General features: G+C 36.1%; 1 protein-coding gene across 6 annotated transcripts in view; it reads left to right on the top strand.

Annotated features, from left to right (window-relative positions):
• lrp1bb (low density lipoprotein receptor-related protein 1Bb) overlaps nucleotides 1-16,238 on the top strand; it is a 281,217-nt gene extending 264,979 nt beyond the window's left edge. For 3 of the 6 annotated variants that reach the window (XM_046844638.1, XM_046844637.1, XM_046844643.1), the window contains 13 exons: nucleotides 425-541; nucleotides 1,302-1,475; nucleotides 5,202-5,327; nucleotides 6,616-6,780; nucleotides 8,886-9,047; nucleotides 9,714-9,888; nucleotides 10,501-10,605; nucleotides 11,888-12,001; nucleotides 12,818-12,894; nucleotides 13,391-13,481; nucleotides 13,851-14,001; nucleotides 14,489-14,563; nucleotides 14,880-16,238. In XM_046844638.1, coding sequence (XP_046700594.1) covers nucleotides 425-541; nucleotides 1,302-1,475; nucleotides 5,202-5,327; nucleotides 6,616-6,780; nucleotides 8,886-9,047; nucleotides 9,714-9,888; nucleotides 10,501-10,605; nucleotides 11,888-12,001; nucleotides 12,818-12,894; nucleotides 13,391-13,481; nucleotides 13,851-14,001; nucleotides 14,489-14,563; nucleotides 14,880-15,020 — 1,673 coding nt within the window. In that variant the 3' untranslated portion in view covers nucleotides 15,021-16,238. The remainder of the gene's footprint in view (nucleotides 1-424; nucleotides 542-1,301; nucleotides 1,476-5,201; nucleotides 5,328-6,615; nucleotides 6,781-8,885; nucleotides 9,048-9,713; nucleotides 9,889-10,500; nucleotides 10,606-11,887; nucleotides 12,002-12,817; nucleotides 12,895-13,390; nucleotides 13,482-13,850; nucleotides 14,002-14,488; nucleotides 14,564-14,879) is intronic. The other 3 variants (XM_046844639.1, XM_046844641.1, XM_046844642.1) reach the window with 3 other exon arrangements.
• The last annotated feature ends 1,154 nt before the right edge of the window (nucleotides 16,239-17,392 follow it).

Genomic DNA, 17,392 nt, shown 5'->3' with positions numbered 1-17,392 from the left:
TAGGAAAATAAATGTAGTGGAGGTGGACAGTTTAAAGGCAGACTAACAGGTCTTTGAGGGTCAGAATTCTAGCTGATAGACAGGTGTTCAAATACTTATTTGCAGCTGTATCATACAAATAAATAGTTTAAAAATCATATATTGTGATTTCTGGATTATTTTTTTTAGATTTTTTAGATTGTGACAATTTCAGACCCCTCCATGATTTCTAAGTGGGAGAACTTGCAAAATAGCAGGGTGTTCAAATACTTATTTTCCTCACTGATTGTATATATATATATATATATATATATATATATATATATATATATATATATATATATATATATATATATATATGGTGATATATTTATGTTTGTACTACATGATGTATTGCGTTGATTGATTTTTAAGGAAACACACTTTGCTTTGAATTTTCCCATAGGATTAGCACTTGATTACTTTAGCCAACGTTTGTATTGGGCTGATGCAGAGCTCTCAGTCATCGGGAGTGTGTGCTTGGACGGTTCAGATCCGCGGGTGGTCATCAGTGGAAAACAGGGTAACAATTTAAAGTCAACGTTTGTCACTTAATCTTAGTTAGCATCACATTCCATGATACCATTTAGAAACGTTTCAGATTATTTGAAAATAAAGTATACCTCTTTGAATTCTAGAAGTTTTTTTTTATTCCATTTTTTATTTATCAGAAGACATAATAAAAATCTTCTGGTTCTTAGCAGGTTTAAAATTAGGTAAATAAAACCTCAAATGAAAACAACACAAAACATATTTCACCATGTTATAATTCTACAAAAATTAAGCCAATATGGTGAAGCCATTTGTGAAAAATGCAGTGCATCTAACAGTTCAATAGCTTGTCTAATCTACCTTTAGCAGGAATAACGTGAAGAATGTGTGCTCTTTAAGACTAAAAGAGATCAATTTCTCATATTATTGGAGAGGAATTTTGGCTCATTCTTCTTTACAATGTTTCTTCATTTTATTGATGTTTGCCGGTATTCCTTAATGCAAAATCTGCTGGGATGTCCAGTCCTGGGAAACAGTCTTGAATGTTTTACACTGTCTTTATTTTTGTAAAATAAATAATGGCACTTGTATAATATGTCACGTGTTGTTGTTCATCTCTTATATTCACTTAATTCTAAGACATGCTAGAGACCAGCTTATGTTTATTATGTCCCGATATGTAAAAACATTCAAATTATTTTTAACACGAATATGCATAGTGATAATTTGCTGTGCATGAATCTGTAAGAACACATTGGGTCTTTTATAACTGTTCTATATGGTATTTACAGGGGCAACACAACCATACAGAATTGACATTTTTGAGGACCTTATTTATGGAACTGACCTAAAACACAAAGTGTTTAGAGTTCACAAGTATGGCAAACAGCCTGTTGAGTTTCTGGATCCGGCCATAGAAAAAGCTACACATATCATGATTGCACATCGTTTTAAGCAGCAAGAAGGTAAGATTTTTCTTTTTTTTTTTTTGTCAAATTGATTTCCTTGGAGCTATATCTTTTACAGAGGCTGGCAGATGATAGGAATGTGATTTCGATTTTCAGGAGTTATGTTTATGGGTTGTGAAAGCTGCAGGTTTAAAATGAGCCTGGAATTTATTAAGAGACTAGAATGTTCTTTAAAATCTCTCACAGCTATTTGAAGTTTCAACAGAATGATGTTTGCAAGTAGTCAGTAGGAAAAACAGATTATTATTCAGAGTATTCCATCATTTTGTTTTATGCTTCAAAAAAATCATAGATTAGAGGTTACATAGACTCTAGTCATCTTGTTTCATTTTGGTTCTAAGGTTCAATAATGTTTCTTACTACAGTTTAGACTTTTATTACATGCAATAAATGAATAGTTGATTTGGAAATGGTCTAGTACAGAGCAGATTATTCCATTTACTTCTTTTGACATGCGATTATTTGATTCATCAGAAGATAGAACCTGTTGTGCACTCTCAAAACTACTTAATCAAAATTTATTTTTAAGGATACTGGCTCTGATGCATCTTTGATAGTCAGGGTGTTGCATTGTGGGCCAGCTGTGCCTCTCCCTACTGACTCATTAACTGTAGAGCTTTACTCTAGCAAAGAACTTGCACTGATAGCAAAACCTAGAAGTGTGATGTCTTCAGCAAAACATGGATTAAACCCTTTTGCTTTTCTTTGCTGTTTTTCAACTTTTCACAGGATCCATAGAAAACCACTGAGTTTTCTTAACTATATCTCCACTGGGCTTGTACACAGTCTTGAAAGCATAATGTATCTCATGCACTGCTGGAGTGCACACATGGCACAGCTAAAAAATATTGTTTCATTGGATGGCCATGCTGTTAGGCAGAGAAAAATAGAGCTTTAGCTTCTTGAATTGGAACAGCAAGGACAATTTTTTATTTTTTTTTGCCTAAACAATAGAAATGTTTAGGTTTGAAGTCAAAATAGTATTTCAGCATCTTAAGATTGAACCCACCCATTTTTCAGGTGATTAAAAATATCGGAACATGAATTTTATAGACTGATGAGATCAACATTAATATCTACAGAGCTGATTAAATTTCAAAGTGTACAGAAAAGAAAGGATCTGCTTATAATCCAAACATTAAAGCCCATTGCTCAAGCATGGTAGAGGCACTGTAATGGCTTGGTCTTCTGTGGCTGTTTCTGTAACTGCCACTAATATATACCTCATGATTGTAGCAGTAGAATGAATTCATATGTCTACAGGAACATTCTGTCTGCAAATGTAATCTAATTGGGAGAAACCTCTTCAGCAAGACAATGATTTATATAACACTGTTAATATGGCAGACTTCATGAAGTGGAGAAATTTATAAGCTTTTAGACTAGCTAAGTCAATCACAGTCCTTAACCCAATTGAGCATGCATTTCACCACCTAAAGAAGCGACTGAGGGGAGAAACTCAACATAACACAAAAGAAAATGCTGTTAACAAACTGAAAAATCGTCACAAAAACTGTTTAGTGACGTCATTTGAGCTCTGGCTTAATGCAGTTATTGCAAGAACAGGATATGTAAACAAACATTTGTTTAAATTTGGACTATACTGTATGTTCCAATAATTCTGCTTACCTAAAAATTGGGTAGTCTGCCACCAAAGTTGCCATGTTCTAAGTTGTTCTACACATCTAGCTGTAAATATCAGGAGATAAAAGCTGATCAGTCAGCTCATATTCATTTTACGATCTTAAACCCTTTAGTTTCCATTAGAGGTCTACCGATATGGAGTTTTTTTTCTGGGTGATGCCGATATTAAGAAATCAATGCAGCCGAGTTTGAGTATCAGTCGGATTTAGATTAATTTAGATTGCTCTTATCTTTGCAACTTAGCAGACATTATTGAAAAAAGCAACACAAGTCCGTTAGTAATGATTGTGGCACGTGGGCATGCTGCTTGCTTTATATATTTACAGTTTGAGCTTTTTCCGGTTTCCCTGTTTGGATGCCAAATACAGACTAATGCCACCTGCTGGTAAGGAGTGCTATGTTCTCTCACACAAGAGCAGAACATACACGCACGGTTTGGTGTGTCAGATGCGCCTTGCTGATAATCGACCTAATTTGTAGCACAATTGGCCAATGTCGATTCATTATTTATCTAATTCTAATCAGTATCTAACAAAAACAGTAGAATTGCAGTAGAAAATTGACAGAATCATTATTTTTGTAGGGTGTACTCTTGTATATGTTTTCTTTTCAAAAAGCTATTGCAAACTTTATTACATATGTGAGTTAAATAATCTTTTACAAATATCTATATCTATCTATCTATCTATCTATAAATATATACACAAGGTGTGATTGAGAATTTAGAGAAAGCCTAGGACAGGGTGCCAAGAGAGGAGTTGTGGTATTGTATGAGGAAGTCATGAGGTGTGTCAGAGAAGTATGTGAGGGTGGTCCAGGACATGTATCAGGAGAGTGTGACAGCAGTGAAGTGTGTAGTGGAAACGACAGACTGGTTTGAGGTAGAGGTTGGATTGCATCAAGGGTTGGCTATGAGCCCTTTCCTGTTTGCAGTGGCGATGGACAGGTTGACGGACGAGGTCAGACAGGAGTCTCCGTAGTCCATGATGTGTGTGGATCATATTGTTATTTGTGGTGAGAGTAGGGAGCAGGTTGAAAAGAGCCTGGAGAGGTGGAGGTCTGCACTGGAGAGAAGGGGAATGAAAGTCAGTAGGAGTAAGACAGAGTACATGTGTGTGAATGAGAGGGAGGGCAGTGAAGTGGTGTGGTTGCAATGAGAAGAGGTGGAGAAGGTGAAGAAGTTCAGGTACCTGGGGTCAACAGTGCAAAGTAATGAAGAGTGTGTTAGAGACGTGAAGAAAAGAGTGCAGGCAGAGTGGAGTGGGTGGAAGTGTGGCAGGAGTGATTTGTGATAGAAGGGTATCTGCAAGAGTGAAAGGGAAAGTTTAAAGGGCTGTGGTGAGACCTCCAATGTTGTATGGTTTAGAGACAGTGTCTTCGAGAAAAAGAAAGGAGGCAGAGCTGGAGGTAGCAGAGTTGAAGATGTTGAGGTTTTGGAGACAAGGTAAGGGAGGCGAGATTAAGATGGTTTGGACATGTGCAGCGGAAGTACATGAGTTATATCGGTAGAAGAATGCTGAGGATGAAGCCTCCAGGAAGGAGGAAAAGAGGAAGGCCAAACAGAAGGTTTATGGATGTGGTGAGGGAAGACATGCAGGTAGTTGGGGTGAAAAAGGCAGATGTAGAGGACAGGGGGCGTATGGGGAAAAATGATCCGCTGTGGCGACCCCTAATGGGAGAAGCCGAAAGTCAGTCAGTCTGTCTGTCTGTCTGTCTGTCTGTCTGTCTGTCTGTCTATCTATCTATCTATCTATCTATCTATCTATCTATCTATCTATCTACAGTATATATAAATTTGCAGGAAATCTAGACTCAGATGAATAATTGACGGTTTTTGTACACCATTTGACATTTATGCAATCACTTTCTCTCTCTACTTGTCTTTAATGTGTATTCTGCTCACTGAAAAAAACTCACATATAGATTTTTTTTCCTAACTTTTTTTAAAGACAAGATTTTATATCTGTTCTGGGAATATATTGTATATCTGTGTAGACTGCATGCTTTCACTGCTTATCCATAGTGTGATGATTGAAGACAATTTTTTCTTTTTCTTTTTTTTTTGCATTGCACTTTCAGTGACTAACCCATGTCTAAAGATAACATGTGACTTCATGTGCCTGCTCAATCCAACTGGGGCAAGTTGTGCCTGCCCTGAGGGGAAGACCCTGGTCAATGGCTCCTGTATTGATCCCACTGTATCAGGTCAGTTATTTGTTCGGAATCATGTTTCACATGTTTCAAGTGAATATACAAATAGGAGGCAAAAGAACACACACAAACATATATAATGTAATGTAATGAAATCTAATGTAATGTAATGTAATGTAATTGTACTTTTTTTACTTCCCCCAGTGTTGTTGATCCTGTGTTTTTTTTTTTTGTAGCCTCCAATTCTTGCTTTTGCCTAACAGGACTGAAACCCTGATGTGTTCCGCTGTTGTTGTAACCTATGCATTGTGCAAACTGAGCTGCTTTTCTGCTCGCCATGATTATAAAGAACTGAAATGAAATGCTGTGCACACAGAATTAAGTCCATGATGACACAGTTTGTCAAGGTCAGAGTGGAAAAACTCAAGTAACCTGCACAACGCCCTGACCTCAACCCCACTGAACAACTTTGGATAAACTAGAACTCTGACTGCATCCCAGTCCTCCTTATTTGACAGCAGTACCTGATCTCACTAATGCTCTGGTGGCTGAATGGGCAAATCTAGACAGCCACACTAAGCCAGCCAAATCTAGTGAAAAGCCGACCCAGAAGAGTGAAGGTTACTTTAACAGCAAATGGGTTCCTAAATCTTGAATAATATGTTCAAAATTCACATATGGACTTTATGGTTATGTGTCCTCATTTTGGCCATATACAAACGTGTTCATTGTATTTTGATTGTGACAAAATGTTACTAATATTGCCCCTGTACATTATGACATTTGAATGTGAAATGAAGCAATCAAGGCATTACAGAAGTGTAGACTTTCAACTTTAATAAAAGAGGGTTTAACAAAATCACATTTGCATTAATGAATTTGCATTTATAGTCATTGTTTTACATAGTGCTTCCATTTTCACAGGCTCACAAGTAATTGGACAAACTAGCATGCAGTAATTGAACTGAGTTGGTTTTGCAGCATTTAAATAATAATATCCACTATGTTTGACAGATGATGCTTAGAATCATAAAATTAGATATTAGATATTAAAAGAGTTGAATGAAGCCCATCACTGTGCAATTAAAGTGTAAAATGATGCACTTTTTAAAATCGAAATCCTCCTTCAAAGCACCATTAATCATCTGTTATTAAAAAAAGAAATTAAAGCAGTCATATTTGGCCTTTGATTTAACTTTTAATTTTCTTTAAAAATGATAATGTAATAGTCTAGTCTCCAAATATTCCAATGGAGCACTTAGAATGGAAAATGTCCACTCGGTTTTGACGTGTAATGTGTGCTGCTCTGTTTAAGTGTGTTTTTCTTCTGTCATTGTTTAAGGCGAGCTGTGTCGGCCTGCCTGTGAAAATGGAGGCCGTTGTGTGGCCAATGAGAAGGGAGACTGGCGCTGTTATTGCTGGCCTGATTTCTCTGGAGAGCGCTGTGAAATTAACCACTGCACAGACTACTGCTTAAATGGAGGCACATGTACAGGGTCTCCCTTAGGTAAGAAAAACCTTTACCTTTTTGCCTTTTTGTCAGCTTATTAAAAATTTACTTCTTTCATGAAAAAGCATTCTCATTTGACCTGCATCCTATGAACCTCTTTCATGATACTTAGACTTAATTCAAGGCAACCGGACAGGTTTTTTTCTTTTTGAGAGAGGCCTTTTATTTTGGAATAGCTGGTTAGTATTTCTTTAATATAGTCAAGTTTAGTCAATATAGCTTATTTCCATATCTTTAACTGTTTTTGTCATTCATGGTATAAGTATACAAACAAAACCTTTATAGTGATTTCTATGTAGATGTTCCAGTCGTGGGTTTGATGATTTCTGATATAAAAATAAAATATTGAACATTCAGTAAATTACACTTTCAATTTGTATGTAGTGCAGTACAATTCAGGAATTCAGGGGATCTTTAAAGAAATATTTCATCAAGCCATAAGCAGGCAGTTTACATACTTTACAAAATTAAAAAAAATTGATCACTGTTGTTGTTTTCCCTGAAGGCTTCTGCTATAGAATCTTTAAACCCTTCCTTAAAATTCTTTATTTGATTACATCTGTGTATAGTTTATAAGTAAACATATAAAAAAAATGTGAAATACAACAATACAATTTATTAACAGCATTGGACTGTGTATGTAGTCGGTTTATGCTTGTATAATAATAATATAATAATAATAATAATAATTATTATTATTATTATTATTTGAATAATTTATTTATGTATTTTTCGAGAATTAAACTTATGCATAGCAGCTCTTATGTAGCTTAATTCTGTGGACATCTAAAGTAGCCTGTTTTAAATGTAAATTTTTTTGAGTATGCTTCATAAATTATTTTTATTGTGAATGAGACGTCCTTATCAGCATTGTTAGAATACTGCTAATGATAAAATCACTCAAGTGTGTAATATACTGTATTTGCCTGAAGTAAAATCAGTCAAGTGCTATTTTCTATCTGGAATGAGTCTTATAGTAAGACTGCTCCTTATCGATATTTAAATAATTTAGTATTTTGTTTGTGCAATAGCATACTGCTTTTGAGTTAGAATAAAAGCATGATGTTTGCTTGGAGGTTTAAATGTGCAAAATTGGTAGCAACAGATAATAAATATTCAGTCATATATCTTGTATATTACTGTTAATCAGAGTCAATTGTTATAAAAAATCTACATGAAAACAAATCTGTTTACCGACAGCTGTAACGAATTTAGCTTGCAAAAAGGGAAATATTGATGAGCAATTATAACGGGTTATAATTTATTATAAATATTTAGATTCAATTTTATAGATAGAATTAGTGTTACAATTATTTAATCTGTTCGGCCACGAGCAGACAGTATAATCTTTTATCAATTCTAGGAAAGGTTCTCTCCCTGGCCAAGAAAGACACAGCTCCCTACTTTATACTGTACTAGTTATAATTTAGCATGTAACAAAATCAGTATTCAGTGACTTTGAATTGTGAGCAGCACTCAGAGACAATCATTTGTGAACATAAGGCATTTAATGAATAGGACCACATGTAACACAGGACTAAACTAAACACAAACATACATATAGGGGAAAAAGAAATTGGGAAGAGAAAAAGAGAGAGAGAGAATGGCAAGTTTAACCTCAATTGACCAACACCTAATGCCAAAACAAACAAAATTCATCTTAATAAAGGGTCTCGAACTTAAACAGGAATCTAGATAGTTGGTACTTGCATTGGCTTTGTTGCTGAACAAGAGTCCGGTTGCAGTGGACAAAGGAGATTTATCATGGGTCCGTTAGGAGGAAGTTCTATGGCGATGTTTTTGAAGGTAAAGCTGACGAAAGGTCTGTCTCAAAGGGTTTGAGTCCCGTCTGGAAGGAAGGTTTGAGCAACAATTAAAAAATTGGGTTTTCTAATAGATGTGGATCATTAATTACACTGTCACAATTTATTTAAACAGTTCAAGCTAACCAAAGTATTTTAATGATAATCATTTTAGTTCCTTTGTTTCTTGGCAAAAAGGTTAAATGACAAAATGGAAGATTTTGCCAACATATGAAGGACAAAAAGGCATCTTTTCACTGACTCGAATAAATGATGTGCCTTTTCCCCCATCCCCTGTAGGGAAACCAACATGTCGCTGTCCTGTGGGCTTCACAGGGCCTAACTGTGAGCGGCGGGTCTGTGATAATTATTGTCTAAATGGAGGAACCTGTGATGTCAGCCAGGGAAACCAGCCTGTGTGCCGTTGTTTAGCAGAGTACACAGGTGACCGCTGCTTTTACCGTAAGTGCCCTAAGAACATTAGCTCAGCTTATTTATAATCATTTATAATGTTCTCTCTGATTAAACTTATAAAACTGGTGAAACAATCATCCTTTTAACAGTCAAGCACAGAGGCTATACAAAAATTTAAAACAAACTATATAAAAGATCCCCCCAAACATAGGAATGATCCTCAGAGCAATGGTTAAATATGTAATATTTATTTTCATTTAATATTCAAAGCCAGGATTTTCTAGGTTATTTGATTATGTAAAGGGTTATGTGCTTTTCATTGAGCTGCTTGAAGCAATACTCCAAACAAAAAGAAAGGCAATTCATCTGCTCACCGGTGAAAGCATTTATAAGGCTTAAGTCCACAGAGGGTTCAAAAAGCCAAAATGATGACCTCAAGGTATTCATGTGCTCTGTTGATAAAAGAATCCTAATATGTAGTTTTTGTTGTTTTAATTCATAGCAGGGATTTTTTTTTTCTCCATATTGTCTCTGTCGCACACCCACGGGGTGATATGCCTTAATTTATGTACTAGATACTTGATGCAGATAATTAACTCTCATTAAAGCTCTGTAAAAGTCCAATTAAACCAGCTGATAATACAGAGGGTAATTTTCTCCCAAATTCTAATTAGGCACTCACAATGGATTTTCTGTGTATTTTTCCCATGACAGACATCTGTCACCATTATTGTGTAAACTCAAAAGCCTGCACACTGTCTGTGTCTGGCCATGTGGAGTGTGTGTGTCCACCTCGATATGAGGGGATCAAATGTGATATGGACAAGTGCCTACGATGTCATGGTGCACCGTGTATTATTGAAGCAGAGACTGGAGATGTGACCTGCAAGTATGTTTTTCATAATGGATTCAAATTATCATTAAAAATGCATTTCTTTTTTACTAGATGCTTTGCTACATTAGCATTCGAAACACTAAGAACAGATTGAGCAGCTTACCTGGTACAACAGGGGTGTCCAAAGATGCCAGTTTAGGCCTAGTGAGGGTCAGACATATACAGTTAGCATTTGGTTGCAAAATTTTATATAAACTCTCAATTTATGAAAGGTTTTCTGTGCTCAATTGCTCTATTGAAATCACAGTTTCTTACTTTTACTTTTGTGATTTTTGTCTGTAGCCCTATCTTAATATCCTTTAGTGAATTACTTTGCAGGTCAGGTGAAATAAAAATTGCTGTTGGCCAGCACGCCATCTGTCATACACACAGAGTGAAGTGCATCTTCACATCTGTCTGCAGGTTGTATTTGGCCTTGGGGCTGTACCTTGGACATCCCTGAGGTACAATTTCTGCAAAACAGGAAGGGTCTATATAATCTTGTTCACATATGTTGTCCTACCACTTGCATGTGATTTTGAATATTGAACATGCAAACAGAGAGTCAGTCAGATATTTTTTTACATTTTATTCAGATCTCTCTCTACACTTTTTTCCATCTTGCAGCTGCACCAGTGGTAGAATCGCATCCAGCTGCCAGCTGTGTGACGGCTACTGCTATAATGGAGGCACCTGTCATCTGGACCCTGACACCAACCTGCCCTTCTGCCAGTGAGTAATGACTAAAAACGTTTTTTTGTCCAGGGTTTAAACTCTAGCAATTAGACATGCACAATCAATGTTGCATGAATGCCTTAAAACACAGATGTATTTCGTTAGTATCCATTTTGGGACCAAAATGTCTCTTCATGCGGTGACTGATGTCACCCACTTTCAATTTAAATTTAATTACAGTTCAGTTATACAGTTTTTCCCTCCTTCTACTTTATAATGTCACCTATGGGAGTCTGGTCTGACACTGTGATTGATAGGTCTCCTTTTTATTGCCTGTCTTGTATGGCACCATATCACACTTTCTAGTGATGTCCGAGCCCAGTTGTCTAGTTCGTCAGGTAGTATTAGCAGCAGAACAAAATGTGATACCAGACAATCAGCTGAAAAGTACCTATCTAGAGTGTTAGAATTAAATAAAAAAAAGCATGCCAAGTCGTTCTTGTAGTTTGAATGACGTTTTTGGCAATACTACTGAGATAAAATCAATTTCTATGCAAATTATCTCATTGGGTTTGCTAGGAAGTTAAAAGATTCTTGAATATGGTTTATTGGCTTTAACTCATTGCCAGAAAAGCTGTTCATTTATTTGATTAAGTCTTAAAATAATGAATCTTCTTAGTATGACTTCCTGCTGCTCCTACATTTTAATTTATGTAATGTGTCTTGATCTTGTTCCAAATTGTGTAAAAAAAAAAATGCATTTTGGATTTCTACCTAGTAGAGTCACTGTTTATTTCTTTTTTACAGAACACTGTTCTAGAGCCATCAGATATAATAGTCATTTTTCATTATAATATTAAATATATGTTTTGTTTTTGCCTTCGCACACATGGATGTACCAGGGATGTTTATAATTTAATACAATTTAAAGTTTGTCTGTTTTTGACATAAACTCAATCATTAAAGTTATTCAGCTGCAATGTGTGGGAATTAGCCATAATGAGTTCTCATTGTGGTATAATTAAGGATTAGTGGATCAGTAGGTTGGTGTTAAATGTCGGACTTTTTATGACTTTATCACGTTACATAAAGCATAAAAGAAACTCTAAAGATTGTTGAAAAGCTCATTGTTTTGTTTTGTTTTTAATGATGAAACAAACTGTATTTGATATTGACACAAAATAAATCTTTTTTTTTAAATAATAATAAATGTATATATATAAAATGATAATGAATAAATAGATTAATTCAGCCAGTTAAAAGGGGAGTGACGTTTTCAGACATCAGGGTCTGACTCGCAGCTTTGTGATTTTCCTCACAACATTGCAATTTCTTGCAGCTGCACAGCTGGTTTCAAGAACCAGCGCTGTGATGAGCTGGCCAACCCCTGTGATTACTACTGTCAGAATGATGGGATATGCACAATAACATCCCTTAACAAACCCCGCTGCAAGTATGTCCCCTATCAGCACCTTTACCACCCAGAACTTTCATCTCCAGCCTGCGTCATCATCCAGCCATGGCCTTTACTCATATCCATAGTCTCCATGTCCAAACCATAGGGGGGTATATTATCTAGCCAAAACTAAAGAATCATAGCAGTGGCTTACACTGTGAAAGGGTCATAGGAAAATAGTAAGTATGTGATTACATATGTGTTTTAAGAAGAAAAGTTTTTTAGTACAGTTCTTAAAATAAACACTTTTATTTTGGGTTTGCAGATGAAAAAAGGAAGTAAACAGTATTAATGAAAATTGCAGCCCAACACAATCGTGCTGGTAATAAAGACCTTGGTGTCAATTAAATTTGCCAATTAAAAAAAATGATTTTGTAATCTTTCAAATTGTGAAGTATGTATGCATAATAACTCTAAGGATTACAAGTGTAGAAATAAATACATACTGTATAGACTTGTCAAGTACTAATTTGGAAAATACTAAAGACATATTTGGACAATTGTTTATTCCATTCACAGTTAGTGAATATCAAAAACAGTTTCTCTCTCCGTATGAGCCCATACAGTTACAATTCTCACCCAGACAGCCTCAATCACCAAACATCTGTTTAGCAACACATTCGATATCTTCATCTCAGTGAGATAATTCGACCTTCTGTGCTCTGTCTTTGCGTTGATTTACTTTTATTCCCTCTGCCTGTCTAAATTGCATTTAGACATCAGTCTCTGTTTGCTCAGACTTTCCACATTTCATCTGAAGTGATTAATATGCACAAGCATCATCTGATCTTTCCTGTGGATGATTTTAATCAGGTGTTCAGCCAATTGGTCGGGGACGCAGTGCGAGCGGCCCGCCCCAAAGAGCAGCCGCTCTGACAACACGCCTGGAGGTGAGTGAGCACAAACATGGCTTCCTCTTTCATTACCGCACACTCATGGCTCTGATTAAAATCATCTGCTTGCTTTCAGGGAAACGTGTAGCAAAGGCATTAGAGCATTGATAAATGTGATTTATGATGTAGGAGATTTACCGTAATCCTCAGGAGGGATTAAAGCTGCTCAGAACCAATCTAGCCAGGACTTGATCTGTAATTTTATTTGCACTGTGTAGACATGTGAACACATGCATCTATTTATATTTAAAAGCTGTCAGAGAGATAGGAGGTCTGTTTTTGTGTGTGTGTAAATCTGATGGGGAAACATCGAGGATGTTTCATCATTATTTTGTTTTGAACAGGGTCTTTATTCAGGATTGAACTTTAATAACAGTTTTACATGCAGAAAATAAAACAGCCATGCTGCACTGCAAACAAGACTCGACCCCTGCCTTGAAAGTTTGTGATGACTGGAGTTTAATTCCTGTTTTTTCGTTGTTGTTCACTGCAGGGAGCATAGCCATTATAGTGCCTCTGGTCCTGCTGGTTATTTTGATAACAACTGTCGTGGCTGGGGTCTTCATCTGCAGACGGCAGCAGAGGTATTACAGAAACACAGCATGTGGCTAAGAGGATGGCTCTATACTTTAAAGGGTTAAAAATGTGCACTTGTTGCCATGGTGCAAAACTACAGCCTGGGAAATATACTGTAATGCTATTACAAATGGCCCTTTTGCTCCAAGTGACCACTTCACAGGTTTGCAAAGTGCACACTGTGGAAAAAATTCTACTTCACACTCAAAACTAGTACATCTACTTTTACTGATGATGACTTTTTTTTTAAAGCTTTTGACATCAGTGTAACATTTTAATATGCAAACAGACCAGATACACGGTTCAGAATATTTCCCAGACCCCTTTCTTTAAAAATCTTTGCTACATGTTGAAAATGTGTTTGTGACCTGACCTAGGGGCAAGCGAGTACAGAGGCAACCCATGACTAATGGAGGCATTAATGTGGAGATTGGCAACCCATCCTACAACATGTACGAGGTGGAGCATGATAACCACACTGATGCAGGGAGCTTTCTGAAACCAAATTTCACACTGGATCCACACAAGGTTTGTGTGTATGACATGCTCACTGATATTATAGTGCATATGATAAAGCAGAACTCAACAGCTATACGGCAAAATCCTTAAACAACCGAATAGCTTTGCTGCTCACAAGAAACCAGTTCATAATTTATATACAGAAATAAATCAGCTTTAACCCCTGAGAGTTTGTTTGCATCTTTCTAAAGCACGTCAAGTGCATTTTGCCGTCTATATAATCATTTTATGATTGTTTGATTGTTACCAGTTTAAGGTCACCTTCATTTCCTGTCAACTTTGTACTTGTAGAAATGAGTGGTTGTTTATTAGTGCACCTTTTTAGACAGTAACAGCATACACCCACACATCTGTGTATTCTTTCACTACTCCCTATGACATTGCTTTTACACTAATAGGCGTTTGAATACCAATTCTGTATACATATTTTTTTGTGCTGTGAAGTACAAGAAACTTTGTGTCAAGCCGATTTCAAGCTTGAGTGTGTGTATTGCAGGGGTGGTGTGTAAAATCCAGTGACCCTCATACTCTGAATATACACTCTATCCCTAAAGAAGTTATACCTGGACAGGTGAAACCCTTCATCCTAATTGGTGCCTTTGACCATTGCATGAGAGGCATTTGTGTTTGTGCGTCTTGCATGTGCTTGAATCAGTTTCATAAACATTTTTTTTTTCGCCTTCAGCGAAAGTTAAATCTAAAATCCCCCAAGAATTCACTCTTAGAAATACTTTAGTATTTAGTATATTCAAATACTTCATACAATATTCATTCAGAATACAGATGTTTGATTATTTTTTTTTTTTTAACAAGTCTCAATAATCTCATTTACAAGATACTTTTGCAACACGTTCAAAGTCACGTTTCTTTGAATTCTCTCCCTGCAGCCTATGAACTACTCTAACCCAGTGTACGCCAAGATATACATTGATGGACAGAACTGTCGGAAGCCAGTCATCAGCATTGACGAAAGAAGAGAGCTGCTCCCAAAGAAACTAGAGGGAACAATTCGGGAAACCGCCGCATAGCCTGACTTTACACTTTGTACTCTTTTTTTTACGTGAGTGTACAAAATGTATAAATGTGGAGAAAAACAAGAATTTTCTATTTCATATCAGGTCCTGCTTATGTACTTAGGTTCGCTTCTTTGTTCGACAGCGGTGTTACCTCTCCATGTGTGATCAAATTTGGACTCCATATATGTCCTCTCCATTAGTTTTTGTTGTTTGTTTTGTTGTTGGTTTTTAGGGTATTTTACATATACTGCACAGTATATTTGCTGATTACCCAGCCTTTAGGAAATGACTCACCCCCAAACTCATGTATTTTGCCTTACAGTGTTAACTCAGTGATGGTGTGGCATTTGTTTCATGTTATTTACCTTGCACCATCACTTTAAGAAATAATTTGTTTTATATTTAAATTATGCTCCATTAATGTGAATCTTAGTTCCACATCTAAATATATATATATATGTATAGGGACTGGGTTTTTGTTTTCCATGATTTTTGTACATGTTTATCTTTTACAGAGGGCTACTGCTTTCCATTACATTAAGACTTAATTCATCTCATCTTATTCTCGGTTATATGTTGTGTGCTGGTATCGAAACTGCCCAGTCATATTTGTCACTTTCCATTCAAGTGATTTTTGCCTTCTATCACTGAAAATAATGCTGCATTAATGTACTGTCTTTTCATCCAGCTAAACCACATGACATGTTGGAGGCGATCAATACTTAACGGACAATTTGTGAAAGAACATCATTACCAATCTTTGCACTTTTCAGCTTATTTTTTTACATGGTAATTTCTGCCCAGTGGAACAGCAATCCATCTGGCGAATCTAATAGAATCTAGTCAGACGTGTGTCTGATACATGAAAAACACAAATTCATTTTGTTTAAAGTAAACATAGTTACACAAAATGAAAAGCACCCAAACTTACAGACTGATTATTACTGATCAACATCAGTGACAGTAGGATTAGGAACCCGATGGCTGGCTCGTCATACAGGATATAGCGGAGGAATTACTCTTACTTTACTGCTATGTGGAGAGTGGTATGAATGAGTGGTATGTCTGTTACTTTAAAAGAGAGAAATTACTAAGATACAGTACAACAGATTTTATAATTTTGTATTTGATTTATATGTTGTTCGGCTGCTTGTATTTTGGAGAAAAAAATGTATTAAATGTAAGTATCTTTTATATAAAATGCATCAGTAATGAAATAAAAGCATTTTATTTCCATTTTAGTAGTGATTTGTGTTTGATTTGTAGTAAAAATTTAGCCATGTACTTGTAAGTACAGCAGATACACAATGTCTTGTTAAAGTGATCCATGCTGTAACCTATTGATGTCAATGTTTTGACATTAGTTTAGAGGTACTTACATTGATGGCCGCCATCAGAGAAGATTTACAGAAACAAAGGAAAGCTGCAAAGAATTTCATCATTACAGTTGGAAAAAAAGTTATTTTTCGCAACAGTGCTCAAATGGAGGGGGCGCTGGAGGGATCCGGACCCCCCCAAAGGGATTAGGGACCCCCATGAAAAGTAAAAAATGGACTTAGTACAAAATATATGAATTACACAACAACTGGGGACCCCCATAAGACTTGACTCAATTCAAGCACTGATGTAAAATCTATGGCCTTGTAAATGGGCCGAGTTGCATGCACATTGGCATCTTCTCTATTACAATTATAAATGTAAATGCTAATTAACACAGTACTGTGCTCTGCAGCAAGGGTTTACATACATACGCATACTTACAGTAAGAGAGCCTCTCCCACACTACCCGGACACACTCAGCACAGATTTACTATACAAGCAAACAAATTAGAAATGTGATTTCAATTTGTAAAATAAAATTTATGAGAGTTATTGGAGCTTTTTATTATTATTATTTCATTACCCTTTGGAAAAGTATGAGAAAAAAATGAAAAAGATTTCAGTCGACTCTATTTAAAAAGCATTTGACAACAATTGGTTGTTGGACAGTAATGTGGAAGCTGTCAATCACTGACAGACATGAAGCATTTTTAGGCTGAATGAGACCCTGATTAAAGTTGTTCATCCATGAGGCTGCAGGATTCCCGAAATAATTTGCTGCCACAACAACGTTATGCTCTGCACAGAGAAGTTGTTTTATGTCACGCTTGTGAAAAAGCGACAAAGAAAAAACGCTAATAATGCATGGACTATTAAGGCTTCCTTAATAGAAGTAATCTCTTTTACATGTACGTCAAGCATCTATTTCCAACTCAAAGACTGTTCCGCATATTTGAGCTAGTGTCATGAAGAATGTTGTGCTACAGATAGAAACAGAAGATGAGACACTATGAGTAAGCACTGCAGAAGAAGTAAATAAATGTTGCTAGTATGCTGCTTCTGTG

This window comes from Silurus meridionalis, chromosome 3, assembly GCF_014805685.1.
Source record: "Silurus meridionalis isolate SWU-2019-XX chromosome 3, ASM1480568v1, whole genome shotgun sequence".
Taxonomy (NCBI): domain Eukaryota; kingdom Metazoa; phylum Chordata; class Actinopteri; order Siluriformes; family Siluridae; genus Silurus; species Silurus meridionalis.
Note: the sequence above shows the minus strand (reverse complement) of the source record. Positions and strands in the feature narration are given on the sequence as shown.